The sequence below is a fragment of the Brachyhypopomus gauderio genome, chromosome 10, assembly GCF_052324685.1.
Source record: "Brachyhypopomus gauderio isolate BG-103 chromosome 10, BGAUD_0.2, whole genome shotgun sequence".
NCBI lineage: Eukaryota > Metazoa > Chordata > Actinopteri > Gymnotiformes > Hypopomidae > Brachyhypopomus > Brachyhypopomus gauderio.
The window spans coordinates 6,421,660-6,449,362 of record NC_135220.1 but is presented as its reverse complement, the minus strand read 5'-3'; the positions used below and the strand labels follow the sequence as shown (position 1 = coordinate 6,449,362).

At 43.4% G+C, this 27,703-nt stretch overlaps 1 protein-coding gene across 3 annotated transcripts; it reads right to left on the bottom strand.

Moving 5' to 3' along the window:
• Window positions 1-1,058: 1,058 nt before the first annotated feature.
• On the bottom strand, window positions 1,059-27,703 carry rc3h2 (ring finger and CCCH-type domains 2). Of its 3 annotated transcripts, none has more exons than XM_077019035.1 (19): window positions 27,399-27,703; window positions 24,835-25,141; window positions 22,857-22,974; window positions 21,721-21,951; window positions 21,087-21,262; window positions 14,523-14,723; window positions 13,874-14,006; window positions 13,644-13,762; window positions 12,857-12,969; window positions 12,114-12,374; window positions 11,272-11,468; window positions 10,700-11,079; window positions 8,550-8,663; window positions 8,098-8,211; window positions 6,261-6,471; window positions 6,096-6,177; window positions 4,652-4,805; window positions 4,418-4,542; window positions 1,059-4,149 (listed from the first exon to the last, which is right to left on the bottom strand). In XM_077019035.1, the coding sequence occupies exons 2-19, from the start codon at window positions 25,063-25,065 to the stop codon at window positions 4,032-4,034; spliced, it is 3,078 nt and encodes a 1,025-aa protein (XP_076875150.1). In that variant the 5' UTR covers window positions 25,066-25,141; window positions 27,399-27,703; the 3' UTR covers window positions 1,059-4,031. The 3 variants fall into 3 exon arrangements, with proteins under 3 accessions (XP_076875150.1, XP_076875149.1, XP_076875151.1); XM_077019034.1 differs by lacking the exon at window positions 27,399-27,703 and adding an exon at window positions 26,079-26,255; XM_077019036.1 differs by lacking the exon at window positions 27,399-27,703 and adding an exon at window positions 26,079-26,255 and having other exon boundaries at window positions 21,721-21,948.

The window sequence follows — 27,703 nt, the reverse complement described above, 5'->3', positions numbered from 1 at the left end:
TGATGTTCCTGTGGGGGATGTAGGATCTGGTGTTCCTGCGTAAAACCATGGGTGGCACGAATGGTGGCCTTTCCCTGGTGATTGTGGATAGGCATAGTGGGGGACGTTTACCATAAAATCCCATAGAAATGGGATAAAACCAAAACTTTCTATTTTGGTTACATCAGCGTGTTTGTGTGGTATGTTTAGACTCATTTTGCAGCATGTTGTACAGGGAGAAATGTGATGTCTTTAGTTTAGTCTCACAGCTAAAGGGTTCCATTACTTACTGGGAAAGAATGCAGACTTCACCCCAAAGGTAGAGGTTCTATGGGTAAATCTAACCTGTATGCAAATGTATTTGATTGTGTATACCAACAGCCTGATTGCCATTGGTATACCTGTTTTTTTATAACTTCTGTACTTTTGATATGCTTGGGCGTATAAAGGGAGAGGATCTTTTCACTGGGTAGGGTATCTTTTCACTGGGTCTTGGGGCTGTTCTTTCCTTGTACCACTCTGTATTACCGTTTCCATTGGGTATATTGTTAATTTAATTTAGAACCTTTGTTTAATATTTTGTTGGTTGTTTAATTCATCTGTTAATTGTGTAACCCTAGGTTATAGCTACAGTGGGCCAGATGAACTTGTGATTAGTATCAGATAAACGTATCCAACAATATCCCATCTGCTGCATGTTTACTAGGCCAACCTCCAAGTAAGGGCAAGTGCATAGTAAACCTCTCACAAAGGCTATAGGAACATAAAGTTAGATACATTTTATAACCTGCACAGAGCTATTTGAGAAGAGAGTTCCCTTGGAGTTCCCTTACAAACTATATTTGAGTCAGATAAATTTTTCTGCATGTTAATCCTTCTTCTGCACCCTTTAATGAAAAATCCCAAACTATAACTGTCACAAAAAGCTGTAAAATTTTAAAAGTAAAACTAGGAAAGCATAACATATCCACTTTAATTTCCTTTCAGAAATGTGGAGGTAGTACCTAGTCAAAAACGTTATTTGTCAAAAATAGGAAAATTTCTACCTAGCCAATGGCACAATACAACACTCATTTAATGGTGAAAGTAATTTTATTACCTCAACATGCGATTACAGGTCTTAAGCTTGCTCGGTACAGTGGAGCAGACCTTAGCAAAGGTACGAACAGCAATAACAATGGGGGCATGAAGAACCCCTCAGCAGCAGCGACATGTCCACACATGTATCAAGCCTGCTTGGCATGGCCAGAAACAACAGTGAAATCTTTGCTCAGTTGAACCCAAATGCATTAAAATAATTTCAGGTCATATTTCATCAAAAGATATTCCCAACCTTTAAAATCTGATAAATATTTTCTTATAGTTGATCATAAAACTGTGCAGTAAGTCCATCTAATGATGGCTCTGTATAAACTGACGGATGTGTACCATCTTGTATTTCATTTACAAGTAAATCGAACAATAGATTTGCAAAGGAAATGTCTAATACAGACGTGAAATATTCAAAAACATCTGCTCCTTTGTGGTACATCAGTGGTACATCTGACAAGCAAACATATGGTGTCCATCAAACCTGACAAATTATTGCAACTAAACAAATTTATAAAATTCAGAAAAGCTGAAATTGTGACATTTCCAATGGGCCAAACAAGAGATGGTGGAAGAAATCCAAACAGATTGGAGGTGAGGCCACCCAACAGGCAAGCGCAAAACACAGTCAGCAGAGGGCAGCAGGATCACAGGTACACAACCATACAATCTCCTACTTTTTGCAATGACATGCATGTGAGACCCAGAACTGGGGCGGCCAAACTGACGAAACACTGACAGATTAAAGCGCTGCACAGGTGCAGAAGGCTGCAATGATTTGAGTTACAAAAAAAAGCAAAAAAAAAAAAAAAAAAATACCCATTTCAAAAATCTGTGTGTGATCTGAAATGCTCACACTGGCATTAAAGAAGTCAAAGTGTAAAAGCAATGACCAAATGTAACAAGTGAAGCCACACTTGCATGTCACTCAGTGTGTACAATGAAATCGGGAGCTTTGTGTAGAGATGAAGGGCATTACTCTAAATCTCCCAAAAACACTACCTGAACTATGACTGCAGATGACATTTGATCCTAACTCACTTAGAAAAAACTATAGGAGATACAAGAGTGCATCAAGGTCTGTGGTGCCACACATCAACCACCATATTGTTGAATGCAAACACAGAAAGTATAAATAAAACAGCCAGATCAGTGACCAGCTTCACCCAGCGAAATATCAAACAGTTGAAGCCAGGCAGAAAGCTTGGTATGTACAGGTTTCCCACATCTTACCACGGCATTACGTATAAAACAAATCCTGGGAGGGTTCTCCCTCAAGTCATGCAACAATTCTCCCCAGATCAGACACCCTCCGAGGGAAACCAACACCACCTCTGGCTTCAGTGAACTAAGACCACACCCTTTAGTCAGTAAGGGGAGTTCAGGACCAATCAAGCAACCCTAGATCGTGCAGTCCCCCCCCCCCCACACACACACACACACACACACACACACACACACACACACACACACACACACACACACACAAAAAGAGGATGGAGCTGCTTTTGATGCTTTATAGTGACTGAATGGCCAAAAGAGGAAAAGATTCCTCATACAAAATGCTTTGACAAACAACTTCACAGAAGTTAGCAATGCTTCTATCAAAACAAAAGGTGAGTGTGGGGAAAAGGCATGTGAGGCAAAACACAGCAGCCAACAATACGCAACAAAAAAAAATAATAAAAAATAAAAATAAAAAAAAGAAAGAAAAGGGGAGAGAACTGGGGCTGAACTGAACCAGTGAAAAGTTACTCAGGGGAAGTGCAGCCTGTTCCCCACACTGCCAACACACCAGAGCCTCTGCATGGCAAACAATGTATGAGACACTGTACAATAATGAATTGCTACCTGATGACTGGACTTCATATGAAGTATGCCAATACTTTGTATTACTTGCTTTTAATACTTCTAACAGAGTTGTAATATGTTTTAGCATGAAGTATTAAAACCGAATAAGCTTTATTAAATGATTACAGATTCAAGTGGCACGATGATCACTGCATTCACATTAATGCTATCACATTACAATATGTGTTAGATGCACACACTGTGATCTAGAGCAGTAATAGTAATCAGCTATTGATATATGAAGCTTCATAATCGGAGAAAGCTGAAATGTTCTACCACTTTCTAGGCAAATATTAAACAAGAAATGGGTTCAATATAAAACCTGACAATTTTGATGATTAAAAGAGCACTCTGAATGCATGCACATTAATTCAGTGGTTGATACTGTACTACGACATAAGCAATGTACAGTATTTACTGAGCACCTGACATTGTTATAAATACATACTGTAAACTGTGTTGTGACCATAGGAACCCACTGGCAATAACTGCAATATAGTATTTATGTAGTATGTATAATTTTACTATAAGTGCAGCTAATTATCAGCAAGAGATTACATTTTACTGCTGGACAGTCTAGCAAGAAAACCATGGGGATCTACCACTATAAGGAGCACCTGTGACGTTCTGCTTGGCTGACAGCTAGGAGACCTGAGATGGGATTGTAAACAGACCTTGGCATAAGCTGCGATAAATGAAAGCTGGATGGGAGGGAAAAAAAAAATAATAATAAAAAAAATAAAAAAACCATACCTGCACAGCCCTAGTAGCTCTTATGAAGAGAACATTGGGGAATACATAGGGATTTATTACATAAAATCCATAAAACAAAACATATCAAAAACAAAATTCTAGAACCCAACACACTCCACCATATCCAGACACACCAGGCGCGCGTGACTGCTGGAGTGTGTGCTTTTTTCACGGCCTTAAAGAGCCTCCACCACAATCTAAAACAACTCTGCAGCAGAACAGAGTGGCATTCGTTTTAACAAATACTAAAATGCTCCTAAAGACAGCTCAACATGCTATCCAAGGACAATTATATGTTATTGGGGCATAACCCTTGACTGGATGGCAACTGGTCTTGGGAAGGCTTCCTGGGGCTTTTCTTAGCTGCCGTTGAGAAGCATCTCCAGCCCTGGATCTCCAGCTCCCACTGGTGTCTTCAACACCAGGCTTCCCATAGTGAGGCTTCCTGAGCTCCGGCTTCCCGGGGAGAGCGACTTCCTGCAACACACCACAACACACATAAGAATTTACTTTACAAGGGTCCTGATGAACGTGGAGAAAATTCATGAAAAGCGCTCAGAGTTCAAGACTCCATCCCTGCACCATGCCACCCCAACTCCGCTGCTGCTAAAACATATTAACCAGTTATAAAAACATTTTTAGGAACAGGAAACAGAATTAGAGGATAGTGTGTGAATGGTATAATAATGGCTTGTGTACAGTAGTTACCCTTTCTGACCAAACCTAGAATTAACTAAAAGCGAACCTGAATACAGTAGTCATCTTCAAACGCGCATCCACCATGTGGTGAGGTATTGGCTGGTCAGCCTCTGGCCTTGACACTGGATCTGTGAACACACGGGTCAGGCAATTCCCAGATTCCAGAGAAGCCTAATAAAAAGAAATAAATCAGTTAACACCACCACCAATTATTCCGCGACTGCCCAGCAGTAGCTAGCTAAAGCTTGAGCTCAGAGAGCAGCTCTACTGCAGTTGGTACCTCACACTGGAACTCCTGTGATTCTGGGTCTTCCATATTAACAGCAGACAGCTCTAGCTCAATATCACGGTCTGGTTCGCTCTCAGTGCCGTTGTGAACCAGCAACTCTGCACCATGCTTCCCTCCACTGCCAAAGGACCTGCGCCTCTGATCACTGACACACACACACACACACACACACACAAACAATGCTAAAATTAAACAAAGGAAGTAAAAAAATTGCATAACCAAAATTATATTTTTGTGTCTCAGACTAATACTCAATTATAAGATCAGGTGAGAAATCATGTGGTGATCTCCCACTCAGAATCTGCCCTATGAGTAATCATCATTGACAACACAAACCTGCCTAAAGTGACCTTACTGGTGGTGACCGAAAGAATGAGATTGCGAACACAAGTGGCCAAAATGAGTTTTCCTACAAAAACACCTACAAAAAGCCACAAGTGTGTACAGGCCTGCTCTTTGCTAAGAACGTTCTGACAGAACTATTAATTTACATATTTATTTATTGAAACCAAAAGATATTTCCATCAAAAACATCTTAACAGGCCAAGTTACATGTTAACACAAGACCTATTTTTGAGATCACATTCACAATTCTTATATCCACTGAACTTGGGATTTTATAGTTTCTGCTTGAATTTCTTTGCAGGATTTGAGAATAGCCTCCCAGAACTGCTGTTTTGATGTGAACTGTCTCCCACCCTCATAGATATTTTGCTTAAGACTCCAAAGGTTCTCAATAGGGTTGAGGTCAAGGGAGGATGGGGGCTACACCAAATGTCTCTCCTTTCATGCCCATTGCAGCTGACAGAGGTTTTCTTTGCAACACGAGATGGTGCATAATCATGCATGAGGTCAATTTCACGAAACTCCAGAGGCACCAACAGCTGCTTTGTAATGGCAATTATGCATCTGTTCTCTTAATCTTAACCTTCTTCATTAGGTCTATCTGCACAAACCAAGAGTGCGCTGAATCAGCCACAAATCTTTTCACAGTACTATGATCATGCTCAAGTTTATGTGAAATGTGTTTTCATACTTTTTTGGTAACAGAGTTCCTTTTACCTTCACATTTTGCTTGAAACCTGGAGCATGCTTAATAATATGGAATGTGCTTCTTGATATTGTGCTCACCTGGTAAACTATTAACACAGGTGTCTAACATTGATTTCACTTATCGAGCCCAGAGACACAATACCATCCATGAGATTAATTGAAAAACAAAACTAAAATTTGACACTTGTATATACAATGTGCATAATTTGGATCGCTAAGAAAAGACTAAGGAATGAAACACTGCTCTGTACAACAGTCTTCAACAATCTTCTTCAAACTTCATGGAACTGAACTTACTATAATAGATATTCTAGTTCGATACTTTTTTGAATCTGGATACAACATTACCCCAATCCAAGCTGTGTGTGATTAAACAGACTACCTCTCAAGGAAGCTGGAACAGTTGGAGCTGAAGCCACACGCACCCCAGCGACAGTCTGAAGTTCCCAGGTGGGAGCCGTAGTCTGCAAAGAGTAAATGCACAACAGGGATCAGCTTAGTGCCACTGAAACGGGGCAACACCGCAGACTTGATGAGCATGCTTCACCTCTGAAGACGGGCGTTGTGCTGGGCCAGACCTGGGGAGTGGTGGCCCGAACAGGGTCAGAGGTGTGTGGGTCCGTGCGAGAAGTGCGCGAGATGGCGCCCCACTTGGAGATGATGGGCCCTTCGCTGAAGGGGATAATGGGGTCCTCGTCCCGCATGCGCCGATAGGGCTCAAAGAAGTGGGGCCAGCACCTGACCGCACACTCGGTGTCCTGATCACAGAGGGAGACCAGCAGAGAGATGGAATGACGGAGGTGGCAGGAGAGAGAGACCAGAAGGGCATTGGTATAGCAGCACAAGAGAGACCAGTGAAGAAACATCAATTACAAGCCTGTGGCTTCAAGAACAGGAACATTACAAACATTACGGTCAATTCCCATTAAGCATATCTGTAGGTATAGTATTATAGCTTTAATTACAACATGGACACAAATGAACAGACATGCCAACATACGAGCAGAAGAGAGAGAACAGTGTAGTAAGTGAAAAATAAACTGGTCCAGACTGCCACAGGTGGTGTTTACAGTAAGACTCCTAGATATTCAGGTCATCTGCTAATTTTGGATTTGGGAACTATGTATAATCAATGTATGTATATACTTTCTAGCATTAAAATAACTAATATTTGACAAGCATCATCTACAATCACAAGTCAAGACTGAAAAGGTACAACAGGAATGCTACAGCAAGGGACAGCCAGGGGATATCACCGCCCAACTGAAGAGATACACATCATCCCACAACAGGATATAGAAACCATCACCCTAGCAGAAGTACAAGGTCTCTGGAATAAAAAGCTGGAGCTACAGACACTAACCAGCTGAAAAATCCACATCACAAGGATATACAAGTGTGTACAAGAAGTGCAGTGAGAGGTGAATACAAGTGAACTCACTAATAACTCACTAATAGGGGTGGGAATCGTTTACTATCTCACAATTCGATTCCGATTTTGGGGGCCACGATTCGATTAAAAAATGATTTGATTTATAAAAAATTCTGCTTCAGTCTATAAAATCTGCATGATTTACTACAGTCTGCTTTGCACGACAGAATGACAAATACAGAAAATAAAGTGTCTTTCACATTTAATTAACAAAAATAAAGTGCTTTGGTAAAATAAAATGCTTTTTGTTGTGTTATCCAAATTCTTGAGCTTCATTTTGTGAGTTCTCAGGGCTGGCGCGGATGATGTTCCCCCAGCCATGGCTAGGGGCACCAGAGTCAGTCCCAGACTAAACCGTAATCAGCAGTGATTCCAATCCTGTATTTCTTCCTATCCGTTTTGCCTTTATTTTTGGGAAGGGTTTTGTTTTGCCTGCTGCCAGTTACTTCCCCTGGTGTCCTTGGTTCTGGTTTAGTTTTTGCGTTGCATTTATCCGCGCTGTTTTTAGTTAATGTTATTTTGTTTCTTTCTCCCGTCTCTCTACGGTTGAGTGTTATTTTCCACGCGCTGTATTTTGTATTTTTGTTTCTATTTACTCCGTGCCCTCATGGTTTTGGTTTCTATCCTTTTGCATGTTGTCTTCCGCACTGTTTTGTTTGTTTGTTCTGGGTCGCTGTTCTCGTTTCCCTCTTGCTAATACATGTGATGTGGCTCTTTGCCGTAACACAGTAAAAAAAAAAGTGGCTCTTGGTCTCGGACGGGTTGGCCACCCCTGGTCTACGAGAACCCGATTAGACCAACGAATACAAGTTAAACAGGGCCTTGTATTGGATAAATGTAATTATTTTTGATTGTGACAGGAAACACATAAGATTGTGACAAGTATTATTGTCAATGTGGAGCTGAACCAGATGAATGAAGTGTGCACAAGATGTGAATCGAGTCCACTTACTGCATGCTGGGTACAGGAGTGGGTGGAGATCCTGCGAGGTACCGACTCTGTGTCACATGACCAGGGTGAGTAACGGGCATGGCCTCCCTCTCCACACTTGCAACCCCCAACCCCCTCCACAAAGGACAGAGAAGAGAAATAGTGATTAAAATATGCAACTCCCCACAGTTTTCCACATCACACTAGCATTCGCTTAAATTCAACAGTTGGTGAGCAACAGCTCCACTTTAAATATATGCTGAATAACTCTACATGAGAATGATGGCTGCTTTGCTGTTTAACTACTTTAAATGAAGCTGGAGTTCAACACTGCATCATAAGATGCACTACGATGCAAGACATTATGCAATATATATTTCACACACACACACACACACACACACACACACACACACACACACACACACACACACACACACACACACACACACACACACACACACACGGCCTACCTCTGAGCAGATATGCACAGTAAGAACAGGTGAGGGCTGTGACCCTCTGCCAGGGCTGCTGGCCTGGTGTGGTTCTTGGCGTACTCTGTACAAGTCTTCACACCCATACTGTTCCTGCAGCACACAGATGACATCACACTAACTGCCCACACAACTCTTTACACCCACCCACCAACATACCAACGTTTATCCCCTAGCAAAGCCCAACAAATATTTGCAAACCACAACCAGGCATTTAAAAATGTATTTTCTAAATGTAAACATTTAAAAGAGGGTAACAAACCAACCCAGAACTAGACTCAAAAGGTTTGTCAGTATTTCTATGAACAATAACTTGGCAGTAACGATGCCATACTATTAATGCAATGGCTACAGAATGTTTTTTTTTAAATTGGATTGCACATGTCTGTGTTATTCTTGCATACAAGGACACATCTGACAAAATACATGATAGTGACTGTGGGGTGTAGGGAGGTATCCATCCACCCTACATTTTCATCTGCTTTATCCGGGTTTGGGTCGCGGGGGCAGTAGCCTAAGCAAAGGGGCCCAGGTTTCCCTCTCCCCAGCCACTTCTTCTAGCTCTTCTGGGAGGATACAGAGGTGTTCCCAGGAAAGTTGAGAGACATAATCTCTCAAGTGTGTCAATGGGTCTTCCCCGGGGTCTCCTCCCAGTTGGACATGCCTGGAGCGCCCCCCTAGGGAGGCGCCCAGGTGGCATCCAGACCAGATGCCCGAACCACCTGAACTGGCTCCTCTCTACATGGAGGAGCAGTGACTCTACTCCGAGCCTCTCCCGGATGACCGTGCTCCGTACCTCATCTCTAAGGGAGAGCCTGGACACCCTGCGGAGAAAACTCATTTTGGCCGCTTGCATTCGCGATCTCATTTTTCGGTCACTACCCAGAGCTCATGACCATAGGTAGATTGACCAGTAAATCGTGAACAAGAACCCGAGATACTTGAACTCCTCCACTTGAGGCAAGGACTCACTCCCGACCCAGAGAAGGCACTCCACCCATGTCTGACTGAGTACTATGGTCTCAGGTTTAGAGGTGCTGATTCTCATCCTGGCCGTCTCTCACTCAGCTATCAAACTGATCCAGTGAGAGCTGTAGGTCCCGGCATGATGCCAACAAGACCACATCATCTTCAAAAAGGAGACGCGGAATCCTGAGGCCACCAAACCGAACCTCCTCCGCCACTTGGCTACGCAGAGTAATTCTGTCCATAAAAGTTATGAACAAAATCGGTGACAAAGGGCAGCCCTGGGAGTCCAACTCCCATCGGGAACCAGTGTGACTTAATGCTGGCCATGTGAAGCAAGTTCCTGCTCTGTTTGTACAGGGCCTGGATAGCCCATAGCAGCGGGCACCGTACCCTATACTCCCGGAGCACCCCCCAGAGGAATCCCTGAGGGACACGGTCAAATGCTTTCTCCAAATCCACAGAACACATGTGGACTGGTTGAGCAAACTCCCATGCACCCTCTAGGGTCCTCGCAAGGGTAAAAAGCTGGTCCAGTGTTTCACGACCAGGATAGAACCCACATTGTTCCTCTTGTAACTGATTTAACTATTGACCGGACTCTCTTCTCCAGTACCCCTGCATAGACCTTACAGGGGATGTTGAGGAGTGTGATCCTCTGATAGTTGGAGCACACCCTCCGGTCCCCTTGAACCACCACACCCGGTTTGCCAGTCCAGAGGCACTGCCCCGGATGTCCACGCGATGTTGCAAAGACGTGTCAGCCAGGACAGTCCTACAACATCTAAAGCCTTAAGGAACTCAGAGCGGATCTCATCCACCCCTGTGGAGACTTGCCGCCAGAGTTTCACAACTACCCTGGTCACCTCAGCTCAGGGATGCGGTCAATGCTTCAGTAACCGAGGGACAGTACGCCAAGGCCCCCGCCTTCGGCCACCACCCAAACCAAAAACCCCTGGTACTACCTCTCCCACAGGTGTTGGACCCATTGGAGAGTGAACCCATGTATCTCAATCAGGGTGTGTCCAGCCGGGCCCCATGGGTAGAAACCCGGACACCAGGCGCTCGCCAAGGAGCACCTCCCCCAGGCCTAGGTAGGGAGGTAGAAATCACTAATTCCTCTAATCATAAATCAATCCATAAGCAAGTGTGACTGATAGTACCTTGTGCAGAGCTGTCCTCCTATCTGCGAAACTGCAGTATTGGCTGTCCAGTGAATTGAAACGTTCCCGTAGGGGTCGCTGGTAGACAGAGGCATGCAGGACCTCCAGAGGGAGAGAGTTACTTCGGCCATCCTGCCTGTGGTACAGCTGGGGTCTCCACGCCCGCCGGCTGTCGTAGACTGGGGTGTAGACTCCATGCCCGTGAGGGTGGTGCATGGGTGCACAATTAGGGGTGGGGCCATAGCGAGAGGGGAGGGGGGGAGCTTGTTCCAAGTAGGGGGGTGGCAAAGACGTCTGGGCAGGGGATTCAGAGGCAGGACTGGAGCGAGAGAACCGTGCCAAGCAGGGTTTGTGGGAACTTGTCATGGAGTAGTAATTACCTACAGGAAAGAGAAAGGTTTGTCACAGATATTCAATCCAGTTTCAGGGAAGGCTAGTATCCACAGGTCTTGGCTAATATATATATATTCCCATGTATCTCATAAAAAAATAAAAGCCCATCCACTAAGCAATGCAGACTAAAGCTATTCTGTGCTCAGCCTGGACCAGCTCCCTACAGGGGGGACACCTACTGGATGAGTGGTAGGACTGCATGTCGTAGGCCAGCTGCTGTTCAGAGTGGTAGCCCATCTCATGGTGAGCCCTGGGGAGGCCCAGAGCGCTTCGGCTGGGCAGTGCCGTGTCGTCTGCAGGAGCAGCAGCTGCGTGTGGACGCGACCCAGGAGACTGGTGTGCACTTACCAGGGTCTTTGGAGGTGAAAGTGGTTTCCTGGGGGTGTAAGGGTGCAGTTTGTTCAGGTGTTGGAAGACTGCAGAATCTGATACCAAGCTGTTCCAAACATTCAGTGTGATTCACTTTGGACAACATGTCTGTCTATACAAGTAAATGCAACAAAGTTGTTCCACTGGACATTTTTACGAACTCGACAAAATGTACAAAGGCTTTATTCTAGTTGAGGACTGGGTCGAGGAAGTGGCCCTAAAAGACAGCATGTTCACTTCTCTCAGGAATTCAGCCTTGTGAAAAACTCCCACTTCCTCCTGCATTTCCGCAATTTCAAACGTTCTTTACAAGAAACAGGATTCACATTTGGTATTGTGTTTGTTGAGGCAGCCCTTTTGGAGAAAGGCCAGTGCATGGACAGCCATGTGACAAATTTCATCCTCTGGATTGTTTTACTGATTGGATATACTTTTAGTGTTGCTATGTAAAGCCACAGAATTCCAAGAGGATGTTTATTTTTTTAACTTAACCTCATGAATATAGGTGCAAAGCGTTCTTAGCAGTGTGACTGAAAATGGTTCGCAACACTTAACAGATGTCTGATAAAAACCTGCTGTTACATGCCTTACTGACATGCACTGTGATCAGGGACTACTACTTTGAAAATCAAACTAAGGAAGAGGGTCTCACTCCTCTTGGCTGGTGGTGGTGAGTGTGGTGGCACCATCTGTGGGGGACAGTTTCACATCGTCCTGCTCTCGCTCTCCTCCTCTGGGAACAAGGTGGATGGGGGACAGGCCCTCAGACACCACCTCTGGCTCATGGCTGGGCGGAATCGCAGGAACCTGGTCTGTGGGGAGGGACTTAACGGCACCTGATTTAGGAACCACTGCTGTGGGCAGCAAAGTTGGCCTTGCTGCTCCACCAACCTTCTTATTTCTTAACCGATACCTGAGAGAGAGAGAGAGAGAGAGAGAGAGAGAGAGAGAGAGAGAGAGAGAGAGAGAGAGAGAGAGAGAGAGAGAGAGAGAATAATGAAATAATGACTAAACATAAAGACTAAACATGGATGAGGACAGCAACGGAGGAAAAGAACAGCAGTAGAAAGCAACCAAACAGGAGAGAGAGACTGGTAGTGGGAGCTGAAGAGTGTGCTATGCTGGAGTGTGGGTGGGTGAGCATGCATAAGAACAGGAAACAGAAGAGAACCACTTCTCTCTCGACTGTGAGGCATCACAAGACACTGTGTACTGCACACACACACAAACGGGTATATGGGAGGGTGGTAAATACACAGCACCTGAACAAGATCACACAAGCTTCCTTCTCTCTCTAGCACGTGCTGTATGTGTGTGTGTTTCACTCTCTTCTCCAGCGCATGCTGTGCGTAGGACTGCATACATGCACCATGTTTGTGTGTGCGTTTCACTCACTTCTCGAGCTCGTCCTGTGTGTGGGCGAAAGTACAGTTGGAACCACGTGGGCATGTCCCCTGGTGCTGAAGGTCTCTGCACATGCTGGTCTTGTACTTGTTGCTGGGCTGAGACTGGGACACAAATCACAAACATTTGCTTTTCGGTGCAAAAAGGATAATTAAGTATTCTAGTTGACATCCACACCGATCACGAACAGAGACCTAAGAGTAATGTCAGACAGAGCCATGCAGTGAGTCAGGATTTCTGGAGTGTCCGCTTGTGCCGCTCATCACAACACAGACCTCTGTTCCCACCCAAGGAGAGCTGATCAATTAAGGAACCAGTACTGAGATTTAACCCCTTGGAGCACGCTTTGCTGTAATCAATATAGTTCCTGAACCGAGGGCCAAAATGATCACATGGCATTTGTCTTTCGTTACATCATTCTTCTGAAGCCGTTGTGGATTACTGATAGAAATCATGCACACACCAGCCCAGCAGCCTGAAGTCCAGGGACATGTTCAGGTTAGTGAGCAAACACAATCTCACGGTGTACTGTGACTGAAAGGGGGCTCACTACAGCTATGACCGCTCCCCAAGTCTAGCTTCTAGGTAACAAAACCTATTTTCAGTTGCAGGTGAGGGATAAAACTAACCAAATATTGTAGCAAAAAACACACACTCTTGGGATTCGCAGTTAACAGACAAAAAACACTTCAGTCTTTGCAAGTGCTTTTATGCTGCTAACCTAATCTCCTGTAGTCATGTGGTACCACTGATGAATCAGTGTTGAGGAGTGACCTACCTGAAAGGCTTCATGGTTCTTTTTGCTGAAATTCTGGATAAAGTCAACGAGCCCTCGGACCACAGCCTTCACCGCCAGCATCACACTCTCAAGTTCCGCCCAGGTAGGTGCAGCTGCGTCTGAATAACCATACATGCACGCACCCACACATATGCACACTCCATTGCTCTTATATCCTTGTGGATGTGTGTACTCGTGAACTGGAGAGATGTTCAGGTGTTTGGATCTACCTGGGTTATGGTCTAGGGCAGCCAATAGCTCTAATGGAGCTCGAAGACTGTTTAGATTGGCTGGATCACCCGTTCTCTGCAAGACTATGGTCAGCTCCTGGACACTCTTTGCAAAGGACTCTGGGGACTGGAGCTGGTACATTCAAGAGGAAGACAAAGAGCAGACATTGTTAGAACAAAAACTTGTAAATGCACGTACCAAAACACACACCACACACACAGTGTGTTCAAGCGGGTCTGACTGGTGGTGTCCTCAGACTACTAAAGACTCGTATGAGATCAGGTGAGAGATCAGCTGATCTCCCATTCAGAATCTGCCCTATGAGTAATCATCATTGACACCAATCACACCAAAGTGCAAACCACACTGCCACAGAGTAAAACTGCTCAAACTCTATTCAACCATAATTTTAAGTCGATAAAAGTGACAGTTAAACGTCAAACATTAAAAGCACACAGTCTGGAGTCAAAGCATTTTAAGGCTCAGAGACTAAATCAAGGAAGCTGGAAAAGAAAAGGGAAAAAAATAAATAAAATAAAGTCACCAGCTGGTAACTGAAGAAGAAGAAAACCTGAATATGTATTCAAGAAACCTGAATCAACCAGGAAAGACTAGTTAGACCATGCTTCCAGAGTGAGCGAGTAGTACCTTATCGATGATTGACTGCATATGAGACTTATGAAGCAGGTCCCCATACAGCAAGGAAGACCACTGCTCTGGGGAGATGCGCAGACCCGCCTCCATGGCAATGTGGACGATCTGAGCATCGTGCTCTCGCCGGAGAGCCTCGTACATTCGAAACTCCTCCTTCAGCTGCATCAGGGAGGAATCTTCATCACGCTTTGTAACCTGCAGAAACGGGAGAAAAGCAGAGAGCTCAAGTCACAAGAGTTATTAATATATATTATTATATATTAATATATACATCTTCAATTGTTGTTTTAAGCAATGACAATAAAGAATTCAATTCAATGGACCTCAACAATCACTGTGCAGCATGCCTGATGTTCTCGGACTACTAGAGACACATACAAAATCAGGTCAGAGATCATGTGGTGATCTCCAACTTAGAAAGAAAGGAGCCGTGTCTGTTGTCAGGAAGTACATAGGGCAGGTATCACCAAATGGCGGACCGCGGTCCGGATCCGGACCCGAACGCCGTCCTGTCCGGACCCAATCACATTCCTGATTAACTGGATACGGACCCAAATGCCAAAAAAAATTTAACGGGAGACTATATTTTAAACCGGAGAATTTATTTTTAGACGAGTGTTACGTTCACCACCCATTTGAGTGTTACGTTCATCCTCCCGCTCAACAACTTTCGTTCGCCACCCCCAACCCGCTTTTTATCACATTAACAGAGATGGTACCATCTCCTCAGTATTCGACCACTGTTATTATTTATTTGTTTAAACAGTTTTATTTAATTAAAGGTAAGATATTTGGAACTTTCAGTACAACCACTGACAAACAGCCCTGTCTACTTTATGTCCAAATTCCTCTTATTTGTTATTAAACTGATGTGCAATTTATAATATTGTGTAGCAGGTACACAAGTTGTATAAGCCTAGATTTGATGTCTCAAAAATGTTTTAAATAAAAGGTTTTACATTTTTATTGCAACTGTCATGCTATATGATTAATTCACTACTTTAGTGCTACCATTTGAAAACTGATCATGTGGGGCCATGCAAATCTGTATTACATGTAATAATTAGGTGGAGACATTTTTCTAACAGTGGAATAGGGTACTCTATTACAAAGGTTCTTCAATCCTGCTTTCTTGAGCTCATGGATATCAGTAAAATCAGGAACTTATTGCCCTCCTCTGACATTGAAAAAAATTATTCATGCATTTGTCTGCACCCGCTTGGATTATTGCAATGCCTTATTCACGTGCTTGAATCAGAAAGAAGTAACTCGTCTACAGCATGTTCAAAAGTCTGCGGCTCATCTGGTCACAAGAACAAAGCGTAGGGAACATATCACACCAGTACTGGCATCTTTACACTGGTTACCTGTTAGATACAGAATTGATTTTAAGATTTTAATGATTACTTATCAGGCTGTTCATAACGAGGCCCCAGCATACATAAATAAGCTCCTGCATCCTCTTCATAGTACTTCACCCAAAATTGAGAACTGCATCCAGGAAATGAACAGTATGGAATTCAATTCTGTCCTTCTCAATTCCCATAAGACTGAGGTGTTAGATCCAAACCTGCAGGAAGCAATTTGTCTAATATTTTTCTTATTCTAAATAGTTTTTCAGTAACACCTAAATCTAGGTGTCACCTAAAAAGCTTAGTTGTCACAACCTGATTCCAACACGTACTTGAGGCCCAACATCCACATTAGAAAGACATAGAAATAGAACTATAAATATCAAACATAAGGCTGGCCAATAACTATGTAACGCAACAGAAAATGTTTCAATAACGGTGATATGATTTTTAAACACTTTTCCAATATTTCGATAAACGCTATTTACAACATTACAATGTTCATAACGGGGCGCTGCTGTTAGTTCATTGCATTGAAGCCAAGCTGAAAAAGCAAAACGCAGTGACCGATGACGTCTACCACATGCAGACAGCCAGTGCTCAGCAACAGCAGGCTCTGCTAGTTTTGGTTTGGCTCCAATGAGACACGTGCTAGTTGCAAAATGAGTACCGCTGACCGCAATACAAATGTGACTGAACGAGCTTCGGCTAGAGATAATAAAGCAGACATAACAGTTGAGAAAAAGGGGAAGACCAAATGTGTCAAAAGTATTCACATTTATGATCTAGGTAGATACTAGGGTTTAAAAATACTTCCGTGGATGTTGAAGTATTGACTCAAGTGTAAAAGTACTGGTCTCAAAACTAATCAAAGTATAAGTAATGCAGGGGGGGGGGGGGGGGGGGGGATGCCATTTGGGACCAAAACGAAAGCCACGTCACATGGCCTATAGGGCACTACCCCACCTCCCCCCAAAAAACATTTTCCTAAAAGCCAAAATGACAATGTAATTTTAAAATGTCAATGTTAAAAAAATACGGATGCACTAGGCTAACTGTTTCAGCAGCATATATGCCCATTAAAAATGAATGCATTTTAGTAAAATGCAACTTTATTAAAACCATATAGTCACGGTGGTGAGGGAGGGGCAGCAAGAGTGGTGCATGACAAAACATTTATTAACATGAAGACAAATACATGGATGACAAATATTTTGGAACCCTACAACGGAGCGCTTGAGATATACAATACGGGTTAGCTGATTTTCTTGGATACCAGCCTCCTCCCTGGTGCTTATTTGGGACATTTCGCTTGAGTTCTCAACTCTCTGCCAGGAACATAGTCATACTAAGGTACTCATCTGGATGTCGCAATTTATCTGGATAGTTGTTTAACAATGACACGCCGGATAGAGAACAAGCCAAAATAAAACAGGAGTAATGGGGCCATTTCTAAAACGTAAACAGTAGAAAGTACAGATTATTGTACCGAAAAGTACAGAAAGTACTACATTACCGTTCAAAAGTTTGGGGTCACCTAGACAATTGTGTTTTCCCTGAAATCTCATACTTTTATTTATCAAATGAGTTGCAAAATGAATAGAAATATAGTCTAGACATTGACATGGTAGAAATAATGTTTTTTTTTTAATATTTGAAATAATTTTCTACTTTAAAAACTTTGCTTTCGTCAAAGAACGCTCCCTTAGCAGCAATTACAGCATTGCAGACCTTTGGCATTCTAGCTGATAATTTGCTGAAGTAATCTGGAGAAATTTCACCCCATGCTTCCAGAAGCTGCTCCCACAAGTTTGATTGGGTTAATGGGCACTTTTTTCGTACCATACGGTCAAGCTGCTCCCACAACAGCTCAATGGGGTTGAGATCTGGTGACTGCGCTGGCCACTCCATTACCGATAAAACACCAGCTGCCTGCTTCTTCTCTAAATAGTTTGTGCATAATTTGGAGGTGTGCTTTGGGTCATTGTCCTGTTGCAGGATGAAATTGGCTCCAATCAAGCGCTGTCTGCAGGGTATGGCATGGTGTTGCAAAATGGACTGATAGCCTTCCTTATTTAAAATCCCTTTTACCTTGTTCAAATCTCCCACTTTACCAATACCAAAGCAACCCCAGACCATCACATTACCTCCACCATGTTTGACAGATGGTGTCAGGCACTCTTCCAGCATCTTTTCAGTTGTTCTGCGTCTCACAAATGTTCGTCTGTGTGATCCAAACACCTCAAACTTTGATTCATCTGTCCATAACACTTTTTTCCAATCTTCCTCTGTCCAATGTCTGTGTTCTTTTGCCCATATTAATCCTTTTCTTTTATTAGCCAGATATGGCTTTTTCTTTGCCATTCTGCCCTGAAGGCCAGCATCCCGGAGTCGCCTCTTCACTGTAGACATTGACACTGGCGTTTTGCGGGTACTATTTAATGAAGCTGCCAGTTGAGGACCTGTGAGGCGTCGATTTCTCAAACTGGAGACTCTAATGTACTTGTCTTCTTGCTCAGTTGTGCAGCGGGGCCTTCCACTTCTCCTTCTACTCTGGTTAGAGCCTGTCTGTGCTCTCCTCTGAAGGGAGTAGTACACACCATTGTAGGAAATCTTCAGTTTCTTGGCAATGTCTCGCATGGAATAGACTTCATTTCTCAGAACAAGAATAGACTGTCCAGTTTCAATTGAAAGTTGTTTTTTTTCTGGCCATTTTGTGAGTTTAATCGAACCAACAATTGTAATACTCCAGATTCTCAACTAGCTCAAAGGAAGGTCAGTTTTATAGCTTCTCTAATCAGTAAAACTGTTTTCAGCTGTGCTAACCTACTTGCACAAGGGTTTTCAAGGGTTTTCTAAATATCCAATAGCCTCCTTACAGTTAGCAAACACAATGTACGATTAGAACACTGGAGTGATGGTGGCTGGAAATGAGTCTCCATACATCTATGTAGATATTGCATTAAAAACCAGATGTTTACAGCTAGAATAGTCATTTACCACATTAATAATGTATAGAGTGTATTTTTGATGCATTTAATGTTAGCTAAATTGGAAAAAAAACTGCTTTTCTTTCAAAAATAAGAACATTTCCAAGTGACCCCAAACTTTTGAATGGTAGTGTATATTCTGCAAGGAGTAAAATTAAAAAGTTGGATGAAAAATAATTACTCCAGAAAAGTATAGATTTCTACTTAAGTAAGGTAACGGAGTATTTGTTAGTACTTTGTTATTTGACACCTCTGGGAAAGAATTCTGTGGTGTGGAAGTGGTTCGGGTATGGAACATATTAATATTGACAAAGCCGACAAGTTTATTTGATGGTGAGGTTGTGCTTCATGTTCATATATGAAGGCAGAATACAACTAAATATTTCTAAAGTAAATATAGTTTTCTAGCAGGTTTCATACAGTCAACATTCATTTTTCAGACATTTGTAGGTACAGACATCCATTTTGGGCATTCTTGGTAGTTTTCTGTGGCTTTTTATATTGTTCATATCGATATCGGAATTATACCATACCGACTGTGAACGTGGTACGAGTGGGTGAATATGGAGGTGGGTCCACTACAGAGAGTGAGATGGACATGCACGCACAAAAGTTCCAGTTCCAGGTGTTTTAATGTTGAAATCCAATGAATAAATAAATAACTGACGAATAAACGTAAAGGAAAACTGTATAAAGGAAAACTAATATGTACAATGTACTCAAGCCCGCAAAGGCTTATAAGCAGTACTTTTAAACAAGCACTGGCAACAGCAGCCAGTCTAGCCCCTAACTTCCTTGGGCTTAACGCAACACATACAATATCCACCAACCAACAACCAACCAACTTCAACCTCTCCACCATCTACCTCCCCCTAGCCTCTGAGAGGAAGCCCTCTTATACTGGTAGCCCCTCCCCTTAATTAAGCTGGGGCATACCATTACCACTAGCAGGGGTTATCTATAAACACAAACATACCATACATACATTACATAACATTACTGCAGTAACAATATATACATGACATTTCACATTCAGTGCACCATAACAATAATGATGATTAATATGTCCATCCATTGTGTACATCTGTCCTCAGGTATTCCCAGGACCTGTAACCCCCCCTCCCCTCCTTTAGTAGGCCGAGGGCCCTTCGGCCACTATAAGAGAAGGAGCTGGCTGGGCCGCCAGTCCCCCTGAGAATCGCACCTAGAGGTCAGTACTACATTTTGTCCATTACTTGAATGTCTATAGAGTCTTTTGGTGATGGGCCAGAGCTACTGGCATCATCACACCGACCCAAACGAATAAATATATTGTATTATAAATTTTGCCCATATTGTCCAGCCCTAATCAAAGTGGACACACACACACACACACACACACACACACACACACACACACACACACACACACACACACACACACACACTAATCCACCCCAAGAAGTATCATTATTAGACTGAATGTCTGTTTCATTAACTTCAAACATTTCATTATGTTCCAACAAATCAGCCTTAGCCAATACGCATCTCCTGAGCAGTCCATCTGATTGGGTGCTTTTTGGCCACAAGAACAAACCTAAAAGCATCACCCTGCTAATCTTCACAAGTTTAAAATGTGCTGCAGAGATTAAGCAAAGGAGGTGCATGCTGACTAACATCTGGGTGAAAACAGATTAGTGTGACAGTGTTAGTGTAGTGTTAATAATTAGTTATAATTATTTGTTGTATGCTTAGTCAGAAAATTGTATAGAAAAAAGTAGTGTTTCGGTATCGAATTAAAAGTATTGTATCGGTATCGAACATTTTCAAATGATACGAAGCCCTAGTTGCTAACATTAGTCACAATTAACAGTAAAATGCACTGATCCACTAGGATGAAAATTCATTTTAACTTGTTCTAAATACATTTTACATGTTTGGCAGATAATCAGAGTGACTGAATAAAACTTCAATGATCAGTCACGTTAGTGTAGTTTTTGGAGATTTGAACAGGGACTCTTGTACTGGTATGGCACAGAGCACTTACTCAGGAAAGGCAGCGTGGTTACCCACTAGACTATACCAATCACTAAAGTTAATTTACTCTGGTGACCTGCACATTTCATTTCATGAAGCCTTTGGCTAGATTAATCCTTCTAAGCTGAATCAGTTATGTTAAAGCAGTGTTTTTAGTGTTTTCACCACCATCAGCTGCAAGACTGCAGTGTCAGGCCCACCTTGAAGCAGGAGGCTCTGTACAGCAGCTGCACCACGTGCCCAATGCTGGTCTTGGAGGCCTGAGGGAAACGAGCTTCCAGCTTCTGAACCACGAACAGCACAAGAACCTTCCGGGAGAGGGCAGAGCCATCCTCCAGGGCCAGCAGCACGAGCTTCAGTGCATCTTCCTGCATTGCTGAAACACATGCGCATACAGCACTGAGGCCGACACACGTTTGGCTGGGCAAGTTGGCAAGACTCTTATGCTTGATGTTGTCAGACTTTAAAAACTCATTTATGAGATCACATGAGATGAGCTCATTCAGAATCTGCCCTATGAGTGATCATCATCAACACCAAGCAACACTCCAGTCCAACCTCATCTAATACTAGCCTACAATAGAGTGGATGGCCCCAGCACTCTGAACACAAACCTGCCTCACACCAAGGTAAGAACATTGTAGAACATCTACACAATCCATACCTTAAGGAACAAGGATTACATTGTTAAGTAGAATAATCCCCCCCCTCCTCCACCATACATAGATGTTTTGACTGCCACTCTAGTAATTCTATGCTACAAAAACCTCTACAAGACCATAAAAAATTGAAGTGAGGGCTCCACGTGGAGTCCGATGCACGGGCAATACTCACCAGGACCCAGGAACTGGCAGCCACGCGCCCGTACAGCAGCCCACAGGTTGGCGGAGAGCTGCTGAGGGTTCTGGTGCTGCAGAATGAGCTCGGTGATGGAGCGCTCGCCGAGGGAGCGGGCTGCCCGCTCCGCCCGCAGGCGCCCCTCCTGCTCCACCAGCTGGCAGTGGACCAGCGTCACCAGCTTCCTCTGCATGGGCCGGCTGAGCACACTGGGGCCGTTCACACCTGCTGGAGAGAGAGAAAAGGGGCAGCAGCACCGAGAGATGAATCCCAGCAGACACACTGACTGGCTTCATTAAGCTTGAGGACTTGGGCATTAGCATGAGTGCTGTGCCTGTTGCACACAGCTAGCATATGGACACACCCTGACCCTAACCCTAAGGACAAATACCACTGAGAACACACCAACCATAACCCTGAGCCTATCCATATGGACAAACACCACTGAGAACACACTACCGATAACCATGACCCTATGGACAAACACCACTGAGAACACGTGAACACTGACCCTAACCATATGGACAAAAACCATTGAGAAATTGTTCTCATACTTGGAATAGAAACACTGATTATCCTATAACCCTGACTATTGGAAGCTGCAATGAGGAAGCTGATCCCTTTACAAGAGATCTGACAGGGCTGCGAGTGCACAGAATGACCCTGACATTAGTCTATTATACAGTACAAAATTAGCTACAAAACGGCCAAAATGTTATGAGCCGATTCCAAAAACACTGGGGACCCTAAAACTAGGGATGTGTTCTGAATGTGCAGTGTTTTTGCAGTACACTTAACACTGCATGAAGTTCAACGCCAACCCCAAGACAGGCTCGGCTACGTATGAATCGCTACAGCTGGCCCATGTAAACATGAAACAGCATCGATTTTAGACACCAAGACCTCATCATAGGGGAGTGTGTGACTGTCAGATCATGGCCACACAGCTCTATGGGCTCCAGAACGCACCTCTACTCCATCGCCTCTGACGTAGACGCACCAACCACACAAAGGTGAAAAACAGGAAATGCTCTGTTTCACAGACACATAACCTGCCCAACAGTAACAGTCAGCGTGGCATAATCTAACTAGCAGATAGTGAAACTCCTTTGTCTCCATTTTCTCACACACACCTTTTTCTCCGCTGATGGGTCTGAGGTAGAGAGCAAGCTCCTGCACACATGTTCTGCACACTCCATAATGCTGCGTGTCCTCAGACGTACCCAGACACACACCCTGGACTTCAGGAACCTACAGAAGTAGCCAAGAGTCAATTCAGTTCAACAATTAATCTCACTGAACACACAAACTGTGATGAACTGTGTAATGCAGTTCAGACAGATGACTGCAGTGATGAACCGTCAGGCACTTCACATCAGGGTACTTTGCATATTCTTGGTTAGTATGTGGCGTTTCTCTCACAGCCTGCCTTTGGCGATCTGCCTAGGTATATTAACAGCCATCAAAGTATATTTGGTGACCTCTATTAACATTTCTTTTTGTCCGACAGTATGACATCTACAATTGATTAGCTAGTGGGAAATTATTGCTGTTCTATACCTCCAGTATCTATTCCTTCAGCTTTCATGAGAAAGGTCTGCTGACAATCACACTTCATGCTGAATGCAGAGACAGATAGAAGCACTCTATGGTATTACATTAGAAGATGCACACATAGTAGCCATTATACATGTAGGCCATGTACAGCAACTTCTCATTGCATCATTTTGCTCTTTAGATTCCATGAAGGGGTTAAGAGTAATTACTGTATTTTCCGGACTATAAACCGCTACTTTTCCCCCCACTCTTTGAACCATGCGGCTTATAATGAGGTGCGGCTTTTCTCTACCCGTCAGGGGACGGAGCAGAAAGTTAGTCAGGTGGTAGGTCAAAGTTGTAAATCAAAGAAGTGCTCATTTTCATTTAGCACATGCAAGCAGCAGGAACGACGGAGAATTTTTCGACGGAGAAATTCCGACTCCACGTTTGCACACACATTAAGGCGCTACAGATGATATTCGGGAGTTAAGTGATTATAACTTAGTTCATTGAGCACTCTAGTTTTGTCCTAAATTGATATTTAGACATAATGCTGCTGTAATACTGCAAAGTCATGTAGTCAGAGGTGAACTTTGGTATTAGATAATGATGTGCTGTTTGCTGTGATGGATAATTAAAGTCTAGCTCTTATTTATGCATAGGAATATAATCTGTAGCGTCTGAGGGCAGTCGGATTGTGCCCAGGAGTCAGAATTTGGCACAATACATGTTGGTTTGAAAAAAAATCTCCGTTGTGGATGCTGCTTGCAGTTGCTAAATGAAAATGATTCACAACTTTGATCTGAACCACCTGATTAACTTTCTGCTCCACCCCCTGATGGGTGAAGGAAAAAAAATCTACAGAAAAGCCGCACCTCATTATAAGCCACATGGTTCAAAACATGGGGAAGAAAGTAGCGGCTTATAGTCCGGAAAATACGGTAATTAAATTACAAGTGTTTTGATTGTTACGTCTACAGTCTTGTAATTTCTTAGTCAGTTTAATATTGTGGGTCGAAATGGTAGCTGCATCAGTAGCCTTAAAGTAGCCTTTTCAAGGTCTTGATTGAAAGTCTCAAATTGGCATTGTTGTCTAACTACTGTTGATCTTAGCCAGAATGCAGGAATGAAAACTGTATAACCAAGTTGCCTGATTGGCAAGTTCCAAGAGAACATTTAGATGTATCTGCCAATCATGCACAACCCCCACACCTAATATGATAAAAGCTGCTGTAGGACAGACGTGCATTTTTTCTTCACTTGTTCCATTCTCCACCATACATTCCACATTCCTGTTACACACCCCACCCCCTTCTACTACCCTGTTACCTCCCCACCCCCTTCTACTACCCTGTTACACCCCCACCCCCTTCTACTACCCTGTTACACCCCCACCCCCTTCTACTACCCTGTTACACCCCCCGCTTCTAACCAGTTATTTCCCCTACTTCAGCTACTACACCCTTCTCACAGTGTGCTCACTGAAAACTCAACCACACACTCACTTCTCCTAACCCCCCCCCCCCCCCCCCCCCCCCCCCCCCCCCCCCCACACACACACACACACTTCACCTGGGCTCCCACAAGCAGCAGCAGAGCACAGTTGACTGGCAGCAGATCAACATCAGTGCTGATGGTGGTCTGGTCAAAGGGGCAGGCCTTGCGGTGTAGTTTGTGTAGACATGTTTTACAAACAGTGTGGGAGCAGCCCAGACTGATGGGCTGGTGGCCGCCGGCATCAAACTCATTATAACAGATAGGGCAGGACAGGAAGTCGGTCCACTGCGCTGCCTGCACAGGCATCCTGTCACCTGCAGGGGGCCAGGGTGCCTTCAAGGAGACCACATGGCATGGCAACACCCTGACTCCTCACCCATGCCTGCAGAGAAGAGAAAGGGTCTTGCAATTGACCTGACTGATTAACAGAAATAGTACAAATTAAGAAATTAAAGCTTACATAAAATGTATCAACTTGTGTAAATGCAATTAATAAATAGGCGGAAGTGTGTTTTAAACATCACATTAAACGAAATCTGTGTGCTTCAGCACTGAAGAAAAAGTCGTACAAATATGTTACACTTAACACTGGAACAGTTTTAGTCTTAGTTTAGTGAATTTAAACCAAGTGCTATTATCTTGAAATGTGCCGATGTATGTTCAAGCCCTCACTCTTTTTACTCATTTCTAGGGTTAGGGATTTATAGTTAGGAGTAGAGTTTAGGGGTTAGGGTTCCCTCATTTTCCTGCTGACAAGCACGCGGGTGATTTGCAGTCGGCTTAACGATAACAAAGAACAAATTTAAGCTATAACTAGCTAGTTATATAATGGTTATACATAACTCATAACCCATTTCCTCGGATACGTTTAACTTAAATATTTCCCTCCATCCAAAAAAGCACGCCACAAAAGCAGCTAGCCTAGCTGCCTGTAGCTATGCAGCCACGTTGTTCTCCAGCTGCAGGAGCTTCTTATCTAAATTTCTTATCTAAATAAAACTGCGGAGTTTTCTTCAAAAATACGAAGGAAGTAAATAAGAATGGATGGATGGATGTGCCGATGGAAAGCTAGCTAGATAGAGAGAAAATTAATAGCTATTCAGTTTAGTTATTGGGCAAAAGTACCAACTTGGCTAAATTCAGTCAACCGACCGAATAAATGTAAATAACCTCATCTATGAGACACCCTCAAACGGAACCGCCGTATTACTTCGACACCGCCACTTATCTGGCCGCGCACATCGTGTAAAGGAGCGCCGCGCTCCACGAAACAGGCGTTAGGCCCGTGACCGTGTGTGGAGTAAACCCGAGTTACGCACCGTCCAAGTGGCCGTTTGACGCGTCCGCCACACTTTCTCCCCTGCTCGGAGCGCTCCGGCGTATCGGCACTGAACAGACTCATGTTTCCGCTCTGCTGCTATATTTAACGCCACACAAGACACTTAATAGCTGCGGGCCACACAGGACTACCGAACATGTGGCGATAATGTGCGAAGGAGGTCTTCTTCCTTCTCTTCTGGTGCGTCGTGAGCACCCTCGTCGTACCGCCACCTACCGTATGTCGCCCGCTCCTTATTTCTACACTAAGTTAGTATCACACACGAAAATGCAACTTGATCAGCATTATAGCACAAAGGAATGTATTTGGATGTATTCCGTTTTTTAAGGCATATTCGCTATAATCAGCTATTAAAACGTAACTCGGTATCTCACTAATGCACTGCTTTTTCTTTATTTGGTGGACAATCTGATTTTTTCAATAAGACCCAGCAGCTGTTGGTAAACCAGTTGCAAACACAAGATTATATGGGAGAATGAAGTAAACCTGCAGACATGATGCATGCACCTGAACCATGCATGGTGAACTAAAAGGCAATTGTTCCATTTAGATTTTAGACATTTGAGTTATTGTAGGTGAGGGTATGTGGGTGTCTGAGGAGAGGAGGTGAGGGTTGTGTGCACACAAACACCCAAGCATACAAACATACAAACACACTTAGTTAACACTGACAGGTTGTTTCATACAATTGATAATTATTTCGACTCGGGTTAACTGAGGGGATTAAATATTTTTCTAATGTACTAAGCCTATCTTTGTACATTGCCTATGTGGTTTTACATTTGTGTTTGGGTATTTGCACACGTGCACAATGTTTTAAAGAAATGTGCTGGACCGGTGGCCACCCTAAGAAGAACCTTCCAGAACTTTTAAATTGATATAAATGTAAATATGTATGTATTTCTTTTTAACATCCAAAACGGTCCTTCATTGAACAAACAACACAATTTTGCGCTTAAAAAATGAAGTATATATTGGAGTGGGACGGGTTTTTCGTGAGACACATTAACGCAGCAGGATCAACTTCAAGCATCGTCAATAAATCTTCCAATATCCACGCACCAGTCATTTCCACAGTGTAATTACATGTAATATCATGCTTCCGTAATGAATCTGCGGGAAGGTTTAGGAAACTCAAGTACTGTTCACAGCATATATATTAAATGTGTTAAATGCTATGAAAGATGGGACTACTAACATTACTAATATTGCGTAATAGCTACGAGCTCATCTTGACAGCTACGTGCAGAGCGCCCAGCACACTCACTTGGTTGACTGTCAAAGTCGCAACTTCACTTACCCGCACAGTAACCGCGGAGAATTATCGTAATGTGCAATTTCCACGTCGATTTCCCAAGCCAAAGAAAATTCTTAGTCGAATTTAAATGGTACGGTTGCACACTGACGTATTTTTTCCCATTTTAGAAATTTGTTGATTTCTCTAGGATATCACAAAAAATAATGCTGGCAATTTCTAATAATCTAACTGTACTGACTACGGACATACTCCGCGAAGCGCGTTCGTTCCCGTGGCTCGTCCACTGCGAGGTCTTGAAATCGTATCACTCCGCGGTATCTGGTATTTGATTAAACCGAAAAGTACAA